The following is a 21,186-nucleotide window of genomic DNA, read 5'->3' as shown; positions in this document are numbered from 1 at the left end:
AGGATTTCCCAATCACCTGAAGAATCAAGACCAGCTTTTCACTCCCAGCACGCATTGATGAGGCGGGAGAAAAGATGGCAGCAACTCTGTTTATTTTTAGCAAAGCACTTACTTATATAGTAAAATAACAGGAACTCTTTCTCAAGTTATAATGACGTATAACCCATGCTGTGCTCAAGGACAGTGCGTGCACAGTCCATGCACTTACCTACCACCAATCACAAATACACTGTTAATAACTAATGAGTAACTAGGGAAGTTAGAGATGCGTAGAATGGAGCACCAAACCAGGCAACTTTCCCATAGATCAGTCACCCGAGAGGGACCTCTGCCCATCAGTGAGACCTCATGAACAGCCTGAGGTCCTCTACATCCTTACAGATCCCCAACACTTAACATTTTCAAAATCATGACACCTCACAAACAAAGCTCTTCTTTTTGACTTTCTGATTTAATTTCCTTCAGTTTTGTTTCCATTTCTTTATGTAGTAATTGTCAATAGGCAATCACAACTTTATGGGACTTACATGAAAACTAAGTTTATTACAAGAGAAATGAACATGCAGTTAGAACCCAAAGAGTTCACAATCCATACAGAAGTTTGCATATTTATGACAATAAGACAAAAGGGAGAAAGAGAAACCAGAAATCTCTACCTAAAGGGGCATGGCATGGGAGGAGGAAAGGTACAATAAAGGTGGGAAAAGGACAAAATCCTTCCCTAAGAAGAGGAGACAAGTGATGACAAAAGTGGCATTCTTTTCTCTTGAGATCTGCTAGACAATAAACATAGAGCAGTCTGCTTATCTTCAGGAGTCCCAGATGTACAAGCAGTTTCTCAGATGAGTGAAGACCAACTGGCACTTGTCTTGACTCCCAAGGACACACAGGGAATCCAATTTGGGATGCAAACAACATATTATGTCAGCTTGGAAGGAGGGTTATGGGGGTGGTGGTCCTTTTTCCTTCACACATTCAGGGCCTCCTGTATACTCTGGGTCCAGTGTTCCTGGCAAATATGACAACTCAAAAAGACAAGTTCAGAGGACCCCTTAACATTCCTAAAAAGAACTGAGGTTAAAGACTGTGGTCAACAATGATGAGCATGTATATCAATAAAATGTATCTGTTTCATTTTTTTCTCCTATTTATTTCTGCCACTTTCCACCCTCAATTATAAATCGTCTTGGGTTTTTATGCTGTGTTTTTTGTAAACTCATTTTCTCTTCCACCACCTTTCATTCTTTTGTGAGTTCATAGTACTTGTGGTCTTCCCCCAACCAACTAATTTTACAAATTGAGTTTCTATTCAAAACCTAGTCTACCCTTGGCTGCCATTTCTCTGTTTGGCAAAGAGATCTAGTGCTGGCTGGGTGACCTGGATTCTGAGCTCTTTCGGCCTCCTTAATGTGGTGATTCAGTTTTATCAGTTAAAGGTCTGAGGGAAATATTAATAATCAGAGTCAAAGCCAGTTCCTTTATCTATTTTCTGTTCTTCATCTAATGTGATTAGCTCAAGGAAAGCTGTTATAATTGCATGTAATTCACCATGATCTTTTCTTCACCATTATCCTCTTTTTCTTGTTTGTGATGTTTTTGACCTTTGCTTTACTAGTTCATAAATTAATCTTTAGGGAATAAATAATCATTTGCAGTTAGTAGACAGTCAATTTCATTTTTGGTGATATTATTTCATGCTTATCATGTTTAGTTTTGTCTGATTCTCTTACTGAAGAAATTATTCAGGATATGTTAGCACTAGATTTCTGAATAGTCTACAAGCTTTTGGTCTTCCTCTATCCCAATCCCTAACACCTTGTACCATACAATGAAACAAGGTACTGCTATACTGATCCAGATATAAGCTGTCCACTCATAGAGGCTGACATTGAGAAATGATTGCACAAAAAATGCAAATGTGTGTGCATGTGTGTATGTGTGTGTGTGTGTGTGTACATATATATATACACACACACATATATATGCATATATATGTATATATATATATATATATATTATATATATATATACCCAAAGTAGTTCTTTTATATTTTTTCAATTCAAATAAAGATATTTTATTTAATCTTATCACCAGCTCCTCTTTTCAACTTCATTACTTTGTCTTTCTCTTATTAAAATTATAATTTTAGGCCATTCTCAGATTTTACACAAGCCTTACTGTGTAAAAAGGGGGGAAAGTATGGTCTGTGTTCAGTTTTAAAAACATTTATTATACACCTACAAGTTTAAAAATTTTTTATTATATACCTAATCTGTACAGAGCACCATGCCTATACTTGAGACCATAGAGTATTATTGTAAAAATCCCATTAATACCTCCTCTGGCTAGACCTTTGTTTTTTCTTTTGTATAGATTTACAATGTTGTCAGTGCAGGGAACAGGACATGAAGAGTTTCCCTCCACTAGTGCAGATTAGCCAGTCTTCTGCAAACTATAGTAGTCAGATAGTAAAATACTGGGAGGTTAAGTAAATAGACCACATTCACCAGCCAGTTTTTTGGGAGGTGGGACTTGAGCCAGGTATCCTTGACTCTGAAGCTGCCCTTCTCTCTGTTACACACTACTGTCTTCAGTAGCCAAATATATAGAGAGAAAGGATTTGGATTCAATGTCACGGTACAGATACAGTGATCTCATATTGGAGAAGCCACATGGTACAGTGGAAAGATCATAGACTGTAGAGTCAGAGGATCTTGCAAGGTTCAAGTCCTACCTCTGAAACTTGAGGAAGTGACTTAATTTCTCTGACCCCCATTTTCCTTAGCTGGAAAAAGAAGGAGTTAAACTAGAAGACATTTGAGGTCCCTTCCAGCTCTACCGATTCCAGCATCTATTGATTCAAGTATTTAGGGACCCATGGTTTTGGCAATGTGAATACTGTCTCCAGTGGTAGACAGGGAGCTTGGTGTCACCATAAACAGAGTGCTGGACTTGAAGTTAAGAAGACGTGAGTTCAGATCTAGCCTCAGATGTTTAATATCTGTGCAACCCTGGGCAAATCACTTAACTGCTTGGTGCCTCACTTTGTAAAATGGAGAGCATAATAGCACTTTATCCCCCAGGGTTGTTGTAAGGATTAAATGAAATAATATTTGTAAATTGTTTGTAATCCTTAAAGTACTATATAAATGCTAACTATCATTGATTTTGTTACTATTATTATTATCATAACACTTCTGTAACTTGCTAGGTCTCTAAGAGTTCCTGTGGCCAAAAGGTTCATTATCCTTTAAAAGACTTTATGATGACCCCCTCCAGACTTAGAATGTTCCTTACATGACAGACAGTCCAATACCAAACCAGTATTTGAAACTTTTTCAGCTTAGTAAGTCCAGAGCTTGTGTTCCTCAGTGGAAGAACCTAGATCATCTCCACTCCACGATGAGACAGAGAGTTGAATTCAAGAAACAAGCATTTGCTAAGAATCAGCTAGTTCAAGGTACTGTGCTTCCAGCCACAGATATAAAGATAAAAAAGCATAATTCCTTGCCTTAAGAAGCTTATATTCTACTTAGTGACTTTTTTTAAAGTATAGATAAGCATAATACAATGTCTAGTGTGACCAGAGTAAATAGGGAGAGGAAACTTTCACCTAAAGGGATCAGAAAATACTTCTTTAAGGAGCTGGCCACATACTCCAAGCCTTTAAAGGCAGGGAAGGATTCTGAATTGGGGAAAGAAGGGGAGAGGTACATTCCAAGGACTGGAAATACCTGTGCAAATGCACCAGGGCAAGAAATGACGTGTTAAGCTTGGAGTCCAGTTAGGGGAAGAGTATAACATAAAGCTAGTATAACATATAGCCAGACTGTGGCAAGTTTTAAATACCCAGCTGAGTAATTACTAATTCATTCCATAGGCAGTGGAGACCACTGAAGGATTTTCTACATGAGAGTAGCCTAATTATACTTGGAAAAGAATTTAATTTGTGAATTATTCTGATATTGGCTGTTTGCTCAGAAACCGCTTCACAAGAAATTGTTACTATTTTATTAATTGTAGAGAAGCACATTTGTAGAGACAATGTGTTCTCCCTCTTCCCCAAAGAATGTACTCATAGGATTATAGGCTGGTCACCAACTAGATTTTTTTCTAGTTCTAGATTCTAGTTCTAGATTTTTCTAGTTTCTAGATTCACCATGGTGAATCTTCCACTGATTTTTCCTGTCACCCTCACTCCAATTCCTTCACAATAACAAGTATGTTGATCCTTCTAGGATACTAACAAAGCCACAGATCACAGATGTAGAGCTGAATGAGACCTTAGAAGTCACCTAGTCCAATCTTTCCTTTTACAGAACAGGATACTGAGGCCTGGAGAGGGAAAGTGACTTGCCAAAGGTCATAGAGAAAGTTGTATCAAAACTCAGACTAGAACCAAGTTCTCCTACTTCCCTGGAGTCTTCTCCATCTTTTGTCTGGGAATATCAAAGTGCTCAGAAACATAATGGAGACATCTCCCTGAATGGCTAGGCTGTAACTAAGGTGGGGCCAACTGGGCTTTGTTCCAAAATTGAGAGCACTTATACTCTTTCAACAGGTAAAACCAACTGAGTATAGCATTTAATTGATGACTTGTTAAAATAGGGAACAACCATCTAATACTTTTCATTGCCTCTTCTGCTCTGCTTCACTATGGCTGTACTGTAAGTGAAATCCCTCCCTTCTGGTCCTACTCTGCTTACGCCCCCTGCGGTGGTTTTGTGGCATGCCAGATCTCTTTATCCTTGCAACCAGATAACATCCTGGAGTCTCCCTTTGTGGAGATTTGTGTCCTCAGGACTGAGATATCTCCCAACACACATATTTTTGCACACAGCCTGAGCTGAATTTGATTTAATAATTCATCTTAATCATTTAAAAAGCAATACGAGGGCACCTTTCATGTTGTTTGTGTTTGCGTGTTTTGATATGCTTGCCTCAGGCCTCAGAATTGATAGTTACTGCTCTACCCAGTAAAACATAAAATGAAGGTAAGGGCTCTTTCTCCCTTTCTCTCTGGTCTTGTCCTCTGTTGTCATAATAATAATAATAATAACAACAATATTATTATTCATATAGTTCTTTAAGGCCTACTAAGACCTTTACGTGCTATTTCATTTGATTCTACTCTGACTGTGAGAGGTGGGAGCTATCATAACCCCCATTGTATAGATGATGACACTGAGATAATTAACTGATTTGGCCAAAGTCACACAGTTAGTTAATGTCTGAGGCAGGATTCAAAATCAAATTCCTGACTTCAAGCCAAGCACTCATACCTGTCATATGGTAGGTGCCTCTATCATATAATACATAATTGGGAATGGTATATTTGGGAGAAACTAAGGGGGAGTATAGACAAAAGAAAGAATAGAGAGAAATAATAACTTAAAAGAGAGCTAAACTACTGTAAACCAAGGACTCCATTCAATTTGATTTGATTCGAATTATACAGAAAACATGCACACTGGCACATAACTCATATGACTTACACAAACACTAATATAAATGACCTGAAGAAGGAAAACATCATTTCAGAAATCTTTAGCTCTAAATCTTGGGCTTAGCCCTGGAGGAAGATTAGGAAGTGGTTTTCTTTATCACTTAGATAAGGAAAATTACTTGACTAGACCACTAGCAAATTGTTACAGATTCACTCTCTAAAGTTTCGAATTTTTTAAAGTCTAAATAAACAGACTTCCTTTTGGAAGACACCTGCTTTTCCCAAAAGCCCATTACTTTTCATTTATGTCTTCTCTGAAATGAGGACCAACTTTCCTTACAATTCTGTTCTGAAGTTTAAAGGCATTGCTTTGTACAATATCAGTTGTAAACAAAGGGATCCCACGTCATCCAAATACATTTTCCTTGCAAAAACTCAGAACCAGATACTCTGTGGTAAAGCAGCAGCTTATCATTCTTTAATTCTCTTTCTGGCTGATTGAAAAGGAAGTATCACATCTGGGTATCTGGCTGGGAAACTAGAGTAGCAAGGTGTGGAGATTTTCGTCATGTATCAACACAGAAGGTCACAAAAACTTGTGATAAACGGAGACTCTAGTCATAACATACTCAACACTCATTATTTCTAAAACCTTATCTTGGCAAATGTGGATGGATAGCAATGTAGGACCAGGGACTTGTCATCAGATCCATTCCTGAGCAGCTTTATACATCACACCAACAAAGTAATTTCTGAGATAACCTCATCTCAAACTATAATATGCAGAATTGTTAAGATGATACCGTATTTGTCACTCTGCAGCAAGGCAAACCTAGCAGTGAATCAATGAATCAATCAGCCAGCATTTATCAAGTGCCTACTAGCACCAGGTCCTTTTCAAGGTACTGGTATTACAAAGATAAAAATAAAACAGTCCCTAACCTCAAGGAGCTCTATAGGAGACTCAACGCATACGCATCTAAACATATACATATAAGCATTTATGTTTATATATTACTTACGCATGTAAATATATCAAAAGTAAATTCAAGTTCACCAGGCTGCAGGGGAAGCACTAGCATCTGGGAAGGGGATCAGGAAAGGCCTTGCCTTCGTGAATATAGATAGAGCTTAGGGTGGGCCCAAGGATACGTCTTGAAATCGATCAATCAGCCAATCAATAAACACGTATTAAGCACCTATTATGTGCCAGGCACTGCTAGGCAGCTATAAAAGGTGATATTCAAGATGGAGGTCAAAGCAGGCTTGGCGTCTCAGAGGCAAAGGTGAGGAGGGAGCAGATCCGGCCCTGAGGGTCAGCCTGAGAAAGACACAGGGACAAAACATGGAGCGTTGAGTGTAAGGGGCAGCAAGAAGGTCCTTTTGGTGGAACCAAAGAATATGTTAAAAGGCGTAATGTGTCATAAGCCTGGAAAGGTCAATTGGAACCAGGTTTGAAGAGTACTGAAGGCCAAACAGGAGTCTGTATTTGCTCTTGGAGGTAAATAGGGAGCACTGGGGTGTATTGAATAAAGGAATGACGTGATCACAACTGTGCTTTGGGAATATCATTATGGCAACTCTATTGAGTATGGACTGGGCAAAGAGAAAGAAGAAGCAAGAGACCAATTAAGAGGCAATTTTAACCATACTAGAATAGCTAGGTGGTACAGTGGATAGCATGCCAGGCCTGGAGTCAAGAAGACCTGAGTTCAAATCCTGCCTCAGGCACTAGCTGCGTGACCCTGGGCGAGTCACTTAACCCTCCTTGCCTCAGTTTCCTCATCTGTAAAATGATCTGGAGAAGGAAATGGTAAACCGCTCCAGTGTCTTTGCCAAGAAAACCCCAAATGGGGTCAAAAAGACTCGAACAAGACTGAAAAATGACAACAACAAATAATAGTACTGGCAAAAGGTGATGAGGGCCTGAAGCAGGGTAGTGAGTGTGTGAATTGGGAAAAGGAGACAGAGGCACAAGGCACTAAGCCTCCAGTCTGTCATCCCTAAAACTGGGGTAGTTCTTCCAGATTTACGAGTGTCACAGGATTATTTTGACAGTCAGATGAGATGATGAATTCAGATTATGGCAAACTATAAAATAAATGTGACCAAAAGGGCAATAGAGAGTGGCATATTGGGTACAAGTAGACTAACGTGTATTTCCATTATGCAAGAAACAGTATACTGGATTTCATTAAGGAAATGTATGAACAGGAAAGAAGTGAATCATGCATGTGTTCAAAGTAGAGGATAACAGAGGGGTAGCTTAGCATGGTATGTGGCATGGAAGATAGAGTGGTAGACTCGTAGTCAGTAAGACTCGAGTTCAACTCCTCTCTCACTTAGAAACTATATAAACATGGGCAAATCATTTAACCTCTCTCAGGCTCAGTTTCCTCACCTAGCAAATAGGGATGATAATAACACTTAATACGTAAGTTTGTGGTGAAATTAAAATGAGATTTTACATTTATATGTGCATGTGTGTATATGCACGTATATGTAAATACGTAGATATATATGAATATACATACTATATATAGTGCTTTGAAAGCTTTAAGACATTATATAAACATTAACTATTTTCATTGTTATCAGAGAGACCTAGTCCTTGAGAAAAGGCTCCTAAATGTTGAATGAATCTTCCATGGAAGATCTATGGGAGAACATGGATAAAAATCACATAGGATGAAAAGATACAATTGGTTTGCAAATAACAATAATTAAGAGTATACCCACATTGGCAAGATCTCGTGTCCTTTGAAGTACTAGAATACTGAAGTACTATTTACAACCTCTCAGAACCTCAGTCTCTTCGTCTGTAAAATGAGGAAAATCATACTCTGCTACAATACATTTCTTATGTGTTGAAGATATGTCCAGACTGATGGCACAGTACTCCCCCTATACTTGAAACAGCCTTTTGCCCCACTACCTATTAAAGGTCTATCCTTTAAATCCCAGCTTAGTTGCCAACTCCTCCCGACTTCCTGAGCTCTCCATTTTTATGACCCTCCCACCTCACATAGCACTTTGCTTGTACCTTTCATGTACCCATCTTTGTATTCTTTTGTATTAAGGTTATTTTGTATTATATGTTAATGTCATGTGACCCTACTCAGATGTAAGATACACGAAGGTAGGAATCATGTCATTTAAATTTCATCCCTCTAGTGCCCGAAATAGTATTCTATACACAATAGATGCTTAATAAGTGAACTGAAATTAATTAGTGGAGGTTTCCCCCCTGGGTAATCAGGTTCTAATTTCTAATCCTACCCTCATGAGTCCAGAAGTAATAAATAGAGAAACAAGAAATAAAGATAGGCAGGAGGGATGAGAACTTGGCTTGCAGCTGATTGAGTTGTCCTGTCCTGCCCTATACTTAGAGAGAGACCTCTCTCACCCCACCAGTTTTACGGTCCTAAGCCTAGAGATAATCCTAGAACTGTTGTGAACATTTTCTTTCCTTCTTCTAGGGAGCATCCAGACCAGACCAGGACTGGATTTAACCGTGACAGTCTTCTGCTCCGTGGGTGCACCATCAGGAACACGGAGGTGGTGGTCGGCATTGTCATCTATGCAGGTCTTTTCACTTCATATGCTTTTCTGCCCCCTTCTTGAGTCCTTGTCAATCTGGGAAGTGATTCCTGGAGTGCTGGGCTTGGAGTCAGGAAGACATGAGTTCAAATCCAGCCTCAGAGGCTTACTTGCTATGTGACTCTTAGCAGGTCATTTAGCCTCTGTTTGCCTCCATTTCCTCAACTGTAAAATGGGGGTAATAATAGCACCTACCTCCCACAATTGTCGTGAGGATCAAATAAGGTAATATTTGTAAAGTACCTAGCACAGTGCCTAGCATATAGTTGCCACTTGATAAATGCTAGCTGTTATTAGCTATTTCCATTTCTTAGGTGGGCAAACTGAGGCCTGGAGCCATGGAAATTCTGCCCGTTTCACTTCCTGACTCCATAGGCCCAGCCCTGCTATGAATCCACAGGTTCCCCACTATGCATGTGGATCCAAGAATGAGAGACAGTCACAGTTGCCTGCTGTGAAAAGTTCTGGCCAATGCAAGGTATATTGGGATAAAGATATCGCTAGTGGTAAAGGACACAACTCTCTGAAGCCAACTCCGTTGATAGGGCTTTTTCTCTCATTTTTGCACATGTGTTTTCAAGGCCGGGGTGAGATTACCCTAGAGGACCATCAGACACCTGCCCAGTGCTTTGTGGAATAAGGTCCTCCTTTCGTCTCTTCGGTGAGAAAGGAGTCTTGGTGCCCAGAAATCTTGCTGGGTACCTGGAATGAGACCAGCCTGCTTTGTGCAGGCTATCCCATCCTATCCAGAAACAAAATAATTCTGTAGTTGTAGGGGGAAAAAATATATAGCTGAACTGCTGGGAGTGTGACCAAGTTTTCTAGGTAATTTTCGAAGGGTAAATTTTCTAGGTAATTTTCTTCAGGGAAGAACGGCTAGAAGCCAGTTTCCACAAAGGAGTGGAATTTTCACAATTATTAAAACTTATTTTTGGAACAGCTACGTGGCACAGTGGATAGAGCACCAGGCCTGAAGTTAGGAGGACCTGAGTTCAAATCCCTCCTCAGACCAAATACTTGACACTTACTAGCTGTGTGACCCTGGGCAAGTCACTTAACCCCAATTGCCTAAAAAATAACCCACTTATTTTTGAAGTTTTAATCACTATCATAATCCTTTTGTATAAAATTAATCAAACTAGAAAGTGAATTTGTAATTTTGCTAATATAACAGACAAGGAAACTCTCCCCCAATGCAGTTCAGCACCTTCTCTGCAACTTACCTGAGAAGTTGAATGACCTGCTTGGGTCACCTAGCCAAGATGTATCTGTGATGGGCCTTGAGCCCAGGTCTTCCTAATTCCAAGGCAGTTCTCTATCCACTATTCCACACTCATCCAACTCAAATTTTCACAGCACTTTAAAACTTAGAAAGTGCTTTTCTCACAACCATGTGAGACAGCACTGATATTTGACAGAGACATGCAGTACCATGGAAGGAGTGCTAGATGAGGCCTTGAATCCTTATTCTACCATTTACTGAGTAGATAACATGGCAAATCAGTTCATATCTCTTACCCTCAATTTGCTAATCTGTAAAAGGAGGAGGTTGGATTACATGACCTCTGAAGTTCCTTCTTGCTCTAAATCTGTGACCTTAAATCAGATGAGAAAACTGAGTTGAAAAGAGATTTACCAGGTCACCCAGTCAGTAATTGAACATTTATTAAACTCTTATTTTGTGTCAGGCCCTTTGTTAAATGTTGGGGATACAAAAAGAGGCAAAAATGCCTTCTTGGGGAGAGGAGGGAAGGAGAAAAAAAATTTTAACTCAAAATCTTATAAAAGTGAATGTTGAAAAGAAATTTAAATTAAAAAAAAAAGAATTAGAGGTTAAATTTGACCCTCTCCCCCCCAAAAAAAAGAGGCAAAAGACAGTCCCTGCCTTTGTGGGACCTATAAGCTTGCATGTTTTGGCCAAGTTGGGAGTCATTCCAATTCCAAATCCACCGTTCTTGCCACCATGTAGCATTGCTTCCATAGCGCTTTTAGCTTTTTCAGAGTGTTTCTTTTCCTTAGAAATTTACAGCTAGAGAAGATCTTAGGGGTCTGCTAATCAAAAGATCATAGACCTAGCACTGTAAGGGACCCCAAAGTCTATTCTTGTTTAGTTCCTTCTTACACATAATGGAAATAAAGCCCAGGGAGGTTAAGCCCAAGGTCACAGAGGAGGGATTTGTCAGAGGTGAAATCTGAACTCAGATCCTCTGGATTCCACTCAGAACCCAGATCTGACTCGAGATCTTTCTATCATCCCCCCGCTCTGGCTCCGATCCCATTAGTTTATGGTAAGGAAACTGAGGCTCACAGAGAAGTGACCTGCTCAAGATTTCACATCCAGGGAGTCATTCTAGCCTGGACAGGACTAGAACCCAGGATGCCTAACTTCTAAGCCTGACTGCTTCTCTGTCCTGCTCTCAACTACTCAATTATTTTTTCTCTCCCCATTTGGCTTCTCTCAGGGGATCTCTTTGGAAACCTAAACTCGTTTTCATCTCACTTTTGTATCTCGAACCATCAGTTCATTCACTCAGTGTTGAGTCAATAATCTTTTTCAATAATTCAATAAATTCAATAGTTTATTGCATATATGCAAGGGAAGATGCTATGCGGATTACATTAAACACACACACACACAAAACTACCGTATGAGAAAGGGTGTGATGTGGCCACAAGAGACCTACAGCATGCTGCCAAGAGGGCCTTCAGAGGGAGGAAAGATCACCGGTGGTTGGGCCAGAGGGTAGATCCAAGAAGGCTTCGTGATGGAGAAAACATCCATGCTGGGTCTACTTCTGTCTTTAAATGATCCCTCCTGTGAGTGCCGGCCAAAAAGCTTTGACTGCTGATTAAATAACCTACTGCCAGGGCTGCCGTCATTGATTTCTGCATCACCTTGATTACTCAGGCCCCAAAGCAAACCAAATACGCCGTCTCGCCCCACGGCAGGACGTGTCTTTGTAAGACCTCATTTTATGTCTCCAAATTCCATGTTTCCCAGAACATGGGTTCAGTTGGCACAGGCAGCTAGGTGGCACAGTGGATAGTGCTGTGGGCTTGGAGTCAGGAGGACCTGAGATCAAATCCAGCCTCAGCTAGTTACTAGCAAGTTACCTAACCTCTATTTGCCTCAGTTTCCGCCACTATAAAATGGAGATCATGACAGTACATACCTTGCAGGGTTGTTGTAAGGTTCACACTAGATAATCTTTGTTAAAAAGCACTTCGCACAGTGCTCCCGCACATAGTAAGTGCTTTATAAATACGTATTCCCTTCCCACTTACCATACTTCTGGGAATCCCTGTGCCATTGTATATCCTCTACCAAATGCAAGTCCCAATAAAAAGGCCTATGTCAAGTGACAACCCTGTGCTCATCACTGAAAGGGGGCTGGCTGGTTTGGTTCGGTTTGGTTTTGCATGGGTTGCATGGTTGACAGATATTTCGGTGACTTTCAGTTTAAGAGCTTCTCTAACCCAGATTTGTCTCGGCTGATCAACAGAAAGGTCTACTGTCACCTTCAGACATGTATCAATTTAATAATTTTGTAAATATTTAAGTGCCTGTTATGGGCCACAGGGTAGGGATACGCACAAGAATTAAATAATCCCTGACCTAAAAGAGTTTACATTCTACTGGGGAGAAACAACAAAAACACAGATAAGTAAATAATACATAATAATTCTTCTTTGGGGGAATCAGGGGTGGAATGGACCAACATCCAGAACAACCAAGAAAAGTCTAGTATAGGAAGACTTGAAATGTATCTTCAAGGAAGCTAGAGATTTCAAGAGGTAGGAAAGTATTCTGGGCATGAGAGATAGCCAGTGCAAAGTCAGAGATGGGATTAGAAATAACCACTTAGAGGGACTAGACAGTAGGCCATTCTGACTGCAATGTAGTGTGTGTGTGTGTGTGTGTGTGTGTGTGTGTGTGTGTGTGTGTCTGTGTGTCTGTGTGTGTCTGTGTGTATGAAGAGCCTGGACATATAAGAACCAGGACTTTCCATTTCAAACAGAGGCATTTATATTTTATGCTGGAGGCAATAGGGAGCCAATGGAACTTCTTGAGCAGTGGAGTAACATGGGCAGACCTACACTTTAGGATTATCACATTGACAATTATGTAGAGGACAGTTGTGATGGAATGTAGAAGAAAGAGACAAGAAACAAGGAGACAAATTAGGAGTCTATTGTAATAATCCATGGGAAAAGTAATAAGGGTCTGAACATGTGGTGGCTGCATGAGTGGAGAGAAGAAGGCAGATATGAAAGATCTTGTAGAGACAGCATCAACAGGTCTTGGCAACTGAATGAATATGTGGAGTGAGGGAGAATCTAAAGTTAATGATAACACCAAGGTGGCAAACCTGGGTGACTGGAAGGATGGGGCACCCTTGACATAAATATGGAAATTAGGGCTTTTGGTATAAATGATCACAAGCATGTTTTTGGACAGGGAGAGTTTGTGATGTCTTTGAGACACAGAGAATGACAAGTCTACCAGACAGTTGGTGACGCAGGATCAGATCTCAAAAGAGAGAAAAGGGCTGGGTATGGAGATGCAGAGGTCATCTACATAGGTGATGACTTAAACCCGTGAAGTTGACTAGATGACCAAGAAAGGAGAGGGCCCAGAGCCCTGGGATTTACCCACATGAAAATGGCTAACAATGCAGCAAAGGAGACTAAGAAGGAGTGACCAGAGAGATGGAAGAACCAAGAGGAAAATGTCACCAAAACCAAGGGAGGAGCAAGTATCCAGAAGGAAGCTGGGAGTCCGCAGTATCAAAAGCTGCAAAGATATCCAAAAGGATGAGAATTAAGAAAAAACCATTTGATTTATCAATTAAGAGATTACTGGTAATCTCAAATCTCAAATCAAAGAAATCTCAGTCCGATGCTGAGTCAGAAGCCAGATTACAAAAGGTTAAGAAATATGAAAGACTAGAGGTAACAGAAGTAGAAAACATTTTGGAAGTGAAAGGTAGGTGATAAAGGACAATAGCTTGAGGGGATGGCATGGTCAAGGGAAAGTTTTGTTGTTGTTCAGTTGTTTCAGTCATATCCAACTCTTCATGACCTCATTTGGGGTTTTCTTGGCAAAAATGCTACAGTGGTTTGCCATTTCCTTCTCCAGCTCATTTTACAGATGAAGAAACTGAGGCAAAGAGTTAAGTGACTTGCCCAGGGTCACACAGCTAGTAAGTATCTGAAACTGGATTTGAACTCATGAAGATCAGTCTTCCTGAATCCAGGCATGGCACTCTATCCACTACACCACCTACCTGCCCTGAAAGATTTTTTTTAGGGATGGGGGAAATCTGGCCATGTATTTAGGTACCAGGAAAGGCTTCAGTGGATAAAGGAAGACTGACTATTAGAAAGATAATAGGATAATTGAAGGGTCAAGCTGCCAGAGCAGATGGGAGATGAGATCAAGGGCATACACAGAGAGCACCTTGGCAAAGACAATCTCATACTCCAAGGTTGGAGCAGAGGAGAAAAGAATGGGGAAGTTGAAATACAGAATTGGAAGGAAAAGGAACCTCGTGACAAATGTATTCCTGATGTGACATAGAACTTCCCAAGATCTATCAAATCTGATGACTATTACCCATTTTTGGTGATTCACATAGGCATAAATTATAAATATATGCTAGTAGAAACATAGGAAGCATCATTCAGGATTATAAAGTCTTAGCTAAGAAACTGAAAACTATAGGGGCACAAAAAGTATTTTATTACGGCTGCTGAGCCAAGGCAAGGGCTTAAGAAGTGGGAAAGAAAGTTTAGAAAACAGACAGCTGATGAAAAAGAAGGTATTCAACTGTCAGTCCTACCTGAAATGAACTCCTACCTCACCTTCATCTTTTGAAATCCTTGGCTTCCTTCAAGAGTCTGAATGAGTCATCTTCCACATGAAGCCTTTACTCACCCTCACCATGCCCCAGGTATAGGTACCCTATTCTCAAAAATGATCGTGTATTTATTTCGTATATGTTCTGTATATATTTATGTACAAGATGTCTCTCCCATTAAAATGTAAGCTCTCTGAACAAAAAAAAAAATGGTGTCCAAGAATGTAATTCCTGGACCATGGACCATAGAAATGACAGACTTATCCAGGGATGATGCATTAATGAGTGATAAAAATATATTTACCTAGAGTCTTACCGAGATGATTTTTTTAAATACTTTAAACTAAAAAAAGGAGAGAGAGGGAGAAAACTGTGTGGCGTATGATAGGGAGATAATAAAAAGTAGGAATAAAAATAACTTTAGCAATACCCCAAAATTCACAAAAGGCAAAATTCAAGAAAGCGGCCAGCAATGGACTTGCTGGCTTGTTTATACTCAAATGCACAAAGTAAAAATAACAAACATGGACTACTAGAGCATCCCCTAATGTAATAATTCTTAATTTTTTGTGTGTTGATGAATGCCTTTGGCAGTCTGATGAAGCCCGTAAACCCCTTCTCATGATATTTTTTAAAATACAAAAAATAAAGTACATAGAATTAGAAATGGAGCTAATTATATTAAATACAGTAGTCAAAAAGTAAAACTTTTTCAAAATTCACAGGCCCCAGGTTGAGAATCCCTTCTCTAATGTGAGGAGGTAAATTGAACATTATAGGTATCACTCAAACCTGGTGCATGTTCCATAGCTGGAATATGGCTCTGGAAAGGTATCACTAAAGGGATGGGGACTGTGGTGAAGCAGGAAGAGAGATTCATGTGAGGAAGGCATGGTGAATAGTATTCCAATGAAGACTAATAGAAGCAAACAGAGAAACATATTGAGGCTCAAACTAAGGAAAAACTTCCTAATAATTAGTGCCATCCAAACACAAAATGGTCTCCCTCCAAAGGGAGTGTGTCTCCAGTTCATCACTGTCTCTATCCTAGCTTTCCAGCCCCATCTCACACTACTCAGTTTCTCATAATCTCCATCCTAGCCAACATAGGCCAATCTCCATGCCTTTTAATCTCATCCTTCTCCATCCCTTTGCTTGTGACACTTTCTAGGCTGGAAATGGATTCCTCCTTATCTCCCATATCTTTTGCTGAAGTCTTTCAGATCCTTCAAGGCCCAATTATGGTGTCACTTCTTCCATGAAACCTTCCTATTTGATCTCTCCTTCAAATTCTTCATAATATTTTGTTTGGATTTCCCTTTGACTCCATTCTAATATGAATTTCACTTATTTACATATATTTTCTTACTACTAGATAATAAGGTCCTCACAGGGAGGTCTTATTTCATCTTTTTATCCACAGAAACCTTCATGTAATAGCCACTTATTGGGATATGCTATGGAATCTTAATCAGGTATGGGCTGGATTAGGTGACTTCTGAGGTCCCTTGTAAGTGTGAGATTCTGCAGTTCAGGCAGCAGTCTCCTGATTCTCGCCACCCAGGAAGCTGCTTTCCTTTACTATCATTCTCTGCTCCCCTTCCCAGCTAAAGTGTTTCATTTAGTACTTTCATACTTTCACAAGGGACAACGACACCAAGCTTGTTTGGGCACATCATAGAGAGCTCCTCACTCACTCCCGTTGATATTCAGCAAATATTATCCTACGTGAAAATTAACTCATTTCTACATATGAGGTTCATGGCCCAGACATGATGCTGCAAGAGGGGGCCAGAATCTTTCCAAGTGACATTTGCATGCATTTTCTCTCTTCTAGTGAGGAGAACGTCACGTGTGTGATATGATCTCCATTATCTTTGATTAAGATATAGCCCAGGCCCTTCAGTTTCCAAGCTAGTTGGAATAGCTAAACACATACATACATGTCAAAAGTCAAGTAATCATTCAAAATAACATTTCTTAAGTCATAATGGTGTGCCCAAATGAAGATTCTAAACAATAAATGCTATAGGAATTCAGGAGTGAAAACACATTGAGAGCTGAGGTGAGCTCATAGACTCAGAAAGTCAGGTTGTGAAGAGACCATAGATGATAGTTGCTCCATATGCTTCATTTTACAGAGAAGGAAACTGAGATGTTCGAAGATCATAGGATTATAGATTTAGAGCCAAAAGGGGCCCTTAGAGATCACTTAGGCCAGCAGATAAAGAGAGAAGTTAAAAGATTTGCCCAACATCACTTAGCTAATTAGTGGCAGAGTCAAGGATTTGAGTAGAAAAAAATTCATGGAAGAAGTGGAACTAGAGTGGAGTCTTACAGAATGCCTAAGATTTAAAGAGAGAGCAAGAGAGGGCATTCCAGGCAGAAGAGTGATGTGAGTTGTGAGTAAAGTCACAGAAACTGTATATATTCTGAAGACGATATCTCTGAGGCTTTCGCCTGGCCTCCTTAAGTCTATGCCTGTTCTCTGGCCATCTTTGTCAGCCAGGTTGCCTCAGACCAAGAAAATTATCGAGCCACTCTCTTCTGCTTCTCTGTAGCACTAATACCTGATGAAGCTCCCAAAGGCCCTCTACTTTGCTTGTGAGAATCAAAAGCAATAACAAATGTGAAAGTACTTCAAAACATATGAAGCCCTCTACAAATATAAGAATTATTACTAAGGCCATATGACTTCTACTCTGCTAATACCATCCCTTCCATTCTATTTACACTGCCACAACCCTAGTTCAAGCTCCCAAAAGCCCTTGCTTAGGTTGCTAAATCCATCTTGCTAAAGCCAAGGTTTGTTGGAACATGTCATCCTACCTAATCTCAAAGACCTTCATAACCTGCCCTTCCTCTCCCTACCAGCCCACTTTTCCAGTCTCCTTACACCTTATACTTTACCATGTACTTTGTGATTCTATGTTCCCTGCTATTATTCCTCAGATGAGACACTCCATTTCTTAACTCCAGTTATTTTCACTGGCTGTCCCTCATACATAGAATGCTTTCCTTCTTCATCTTTGCTTCCTGGCTTCCTTCAAGTCTCAACTAAATCCCGCCTTCTATAGGAAGTCTTTCCCAGTCTGTCTTATTTCCAGTGCTTTCTCTCTACTGATTATTTATCCTATATATAATGTGTCTGTGCATAATTATTTGTATGCTGTCTCTCTCATTATATTGAGAGCAGAGACTGTCTTTTGCCTGTCTTCGAATCTTTTTCCAGGTGGTGCCGCTCCACAGGCAACCGTTCCTTCTGCTTCAACTTAGTTGCACTCCTAGAATTGTGGGGATGATTCTGGTTGCTCCTCTCCTAAAGTTCTCACTTCTGCTTGACCCCTCCCCTCCCACCCACCACTCACTTCTCACAAGCCTTTGTCTGTAGTGCAGAGCTCCCAGAGAGCCTACTGTGAATGCCAGCAAACCTGGAAGGGAGTAGAGAAGAGTGTGGAGATGAGAGTTTAAGTATTAATGTTTTCCACTGGGTCTTGGGTAGTGGTGTTGCCCAGCGAAAGAGGGGAACAACAGAATTTGTTCTACTTTTTGGCATACTGAAAGGTGGCAATCCCATTAGTGCAGACTTCCTGTTCAGATTTCATATGTATCCTGCTATTATAAATGAAACAACTTGAATCTAATTTAATAAGTCAGAAGTTTTTTTTTCCTTTCCCACTGTTTTGTTGCCATTTTAAATCTACGTAAGTGACAAGCTAAATAACATTAAAACTGTTCACAGCTGGATATGACATATTGCTTTTCTTTAATTTTGCACAGAAATATGTGACTGGCATTTCTATTCCAACAACCAAAGAGAATGCCAGAGTAGTTAAAATTCAGAAGGCCATTTAATCAAAGCCCAAACTGCTCATGTCTATCTACCATCTCTTTTTCTTTTTTATCTAGAACTAATTTGCTGTTTCAAGTTAGTTGCTTTGTCTCTCCCTCTATCTTTTCCCTGACCTGTTTTAGAACATAGACCCTCTGCTCTCACCAAACTGGTTTCCTCACTGGCGTACGCTCATCATGTTTGCTGCTCATTCCTACCTCCCCCTTTCTCAAAGACCATCACTTGATCAGCCCATCCCCATTACTTATCACCTTATATCTCTCCTCCCTTTTGTGTCTAAACCCCTTGAGAAAACTGTCTACATCTTGAACTAGATGTCCTGTAGCCATCTTTAAATCAACACATCCAAAACTGAACTCATTATGTTTCCAATCCTTTCATACCTCCCTGTCCTATGTCCTGTGGACAAGAACACCACAATCCTCCCACTCACCAGGGTCACAACCTAGGAGTCATCCTTGACCTGCCCCCTTCTTCACCACCACCACCATCCCCCATTAGCCAAGTTGCTGGCAGGTTCTGTTGATTCTACCCTTGTAACATTTCTAATCTGTGCCCCTTCTCTCCTCTAACACTGTTACCATGACAGTGCATGCTCTCATCACCTCATGCCTGAACTACTGCAATGTTCTGCTAGTAGGTCTATCACGCTCCCTAGTTTGGGTTGCCTTTTTTTATTTAGTAGGATTTGAGGGGTTTTTGTTTGTTTTTTGCCTTTATATCTCCAATCCTCAGGCCTGGCACACAGAAGGCAATTAATGAATGCTTATTGACTGAGTTTTTCCTCCTTCAGTGGCTCCCACCTGTCTTTACAGAGTTATTTCATATTATTCTTTCTCACACACTCTGCAGTCTAGACTACTTCCTGTTTTCTGTGATGGTCCATCTCCCACTTTATGCTTCTGCACAGGCTTGCCCCCATGCTTGGAAATTCTCCTTCCTCACCTCTGCTTTTTAGAACCCCTCACTTTAGAACCACCCCTCATTCAGTGGTCAGCTCCATTTCTTCCTCCTGTAAATCCATCCTATGGTTGTCATAGATCCACCTTTGAGGAAACCAAATTTAGTGCTCTTTAAGACAGAACTAAACTAGCATTTGATTACCCTATTTGACTGAAAGCTCCCTTAGGGCAGAGGCAGAGCTTTGGCTTTAAATGGTCACACCTAAGGGTGATCTGGTAAATGTTTAACAACTGACTCTCAAAAAAACAAAAAATACACAGGATACACGTTTAGTTTAACCTGCACTATTAACATTTTCTCCATCATTTTGTGAAGTGTAGACAATCAACAAAACAATAAATAATTGATAATATTTGCCCATTTCTGAGGAGTAAACACTCGGCTCCCTTAAGCTGGTTCAGGCTGATTCCAGCACACTCCTGTTCACCTCTCTGTTACACCTGTATGGGATTCTGCCACAGTGGACTAACGGCCTATGTTTCCATTTGTTTCTCTAAGGCCATGAAACAAAAGCTATGCTGAACAACAGTGGCTCACGGTACAAGCGCAGCAAGATGGAGCGTCACATGAATATCGACATTTTCTTCTGTGTGGGGATTCTCTTCCTCATGTGCCTCATTGGAGCTGTAGGTATGGAGCCTTCAGGAAAACACCAACTCCTATTTACAAAGCTCTTTGCACCCCCAGACCCTGGCCAAAGGGAATGTTTCACATGATCGTAAGGGGCAGAGATGGAATAGCCCCATAAAGTTACCTAATATAACAAGCCTCTCATTTTTACAGATGAGAAATCTTGGGTACAGTGTTCTAAATTCATGCAAGTAGTAAATAACAGAATCTGAAATAAAATCCAGATCTTCTGACTTTAAATTCACAAAAAAGCTACGCTATCAACAATTGTGATTTTTGCCTTCTTACTAAGGGCACCAAATACATCTAAAGAGATTATTGGAAATTATGGATTGAAAAGGTAGGCAGCATCCTTCCCCTTAGCCTTTTGTTATTGTCTTAATTGTTCCCTGAATGAAATCCGATGAACAAGCGTTGTAGTACTTACCATCTGCCAATCACTGCAATAGGACAGTTAGTCAATAAATATTTATTAAATACTTACTTGTACCAGAAACTGAGCTAAAGGATTGGGATACAAAGAAAGAAAAAAAAAGGTTTCTCCTTTCTAAGAGTTCACGTTCAAATGGGGAAGACAACGTGTAAGTAATTAGGTAGTTCCAAGATACTTATATACAGCATACTAAACAATCTCAGTAAGGAAGGGACTACTACAGGGGTGGGGAAGGGAAGGCCCACCCTTGGCTGGTAGCTGGAGGCCTGGGGAAGGCCTTCCACAGAAGGTGGGATTGAGATGAGTCATAAAGAGGTGCAAGGAAACTAAAAGGATGACGTGAATATGGGGAGAATACTAGGCTTAGGAACAGCCAGTGTAAAGACATAAAGAGAGACA

General features: G+C 40.3%; 1 protein-coding gene across 3 annotated transcripts in view; it reads left to right on the top strand.

Annotated features, from left to right (window-relative positions):
* Nucleotides 1-21,186, top strand: part of ATP10B (ATPase phospholipid transporting 10B (putative)) — a 362,023-nt gene that overhangs the window by 267,492 nt on the left and 73,345 nt on the right. For all 3 annotated transcript variants that reach the window (XM_020992355.2, XM_078150541.1, XM_020992354.2), the window contains 2 exons: nt 8,927-9,033; nt 20,223-20,354. In XM_020992355.2, coding sequence (XP_020848014.1) covers nt 8,927-9,033; nt 20,223-20,354 — 239 coding nt within the window. The remainder of the gene's footprint in view (nt 1-8,926; nt 9,034-20,222; nt 20,355-21,186) is intronic.

Source organism: Phascolarctos cinereus, unplaced genomic scaffold (assembly GCF_003287225.1).
Source record: "Phascolarctos cinereus isolate Bilbo 61053 unplaced genomic scaffold, phaCin_HiC Scaffold_2;HRSCAF=192, whole genome shotgun sequence".
Classification (NCBI taxonomy): Eukaryota; Metazoa; Chordata; class Mammalia; order Diprotodontia; family Phascolarctidae; genus Phascolarctos; species Phascolarctos cinereus.
Note: the sequence above shows the minus strand (reverse complement) of the source record. Positions and strands in the feature narration are given on the sequence as shown.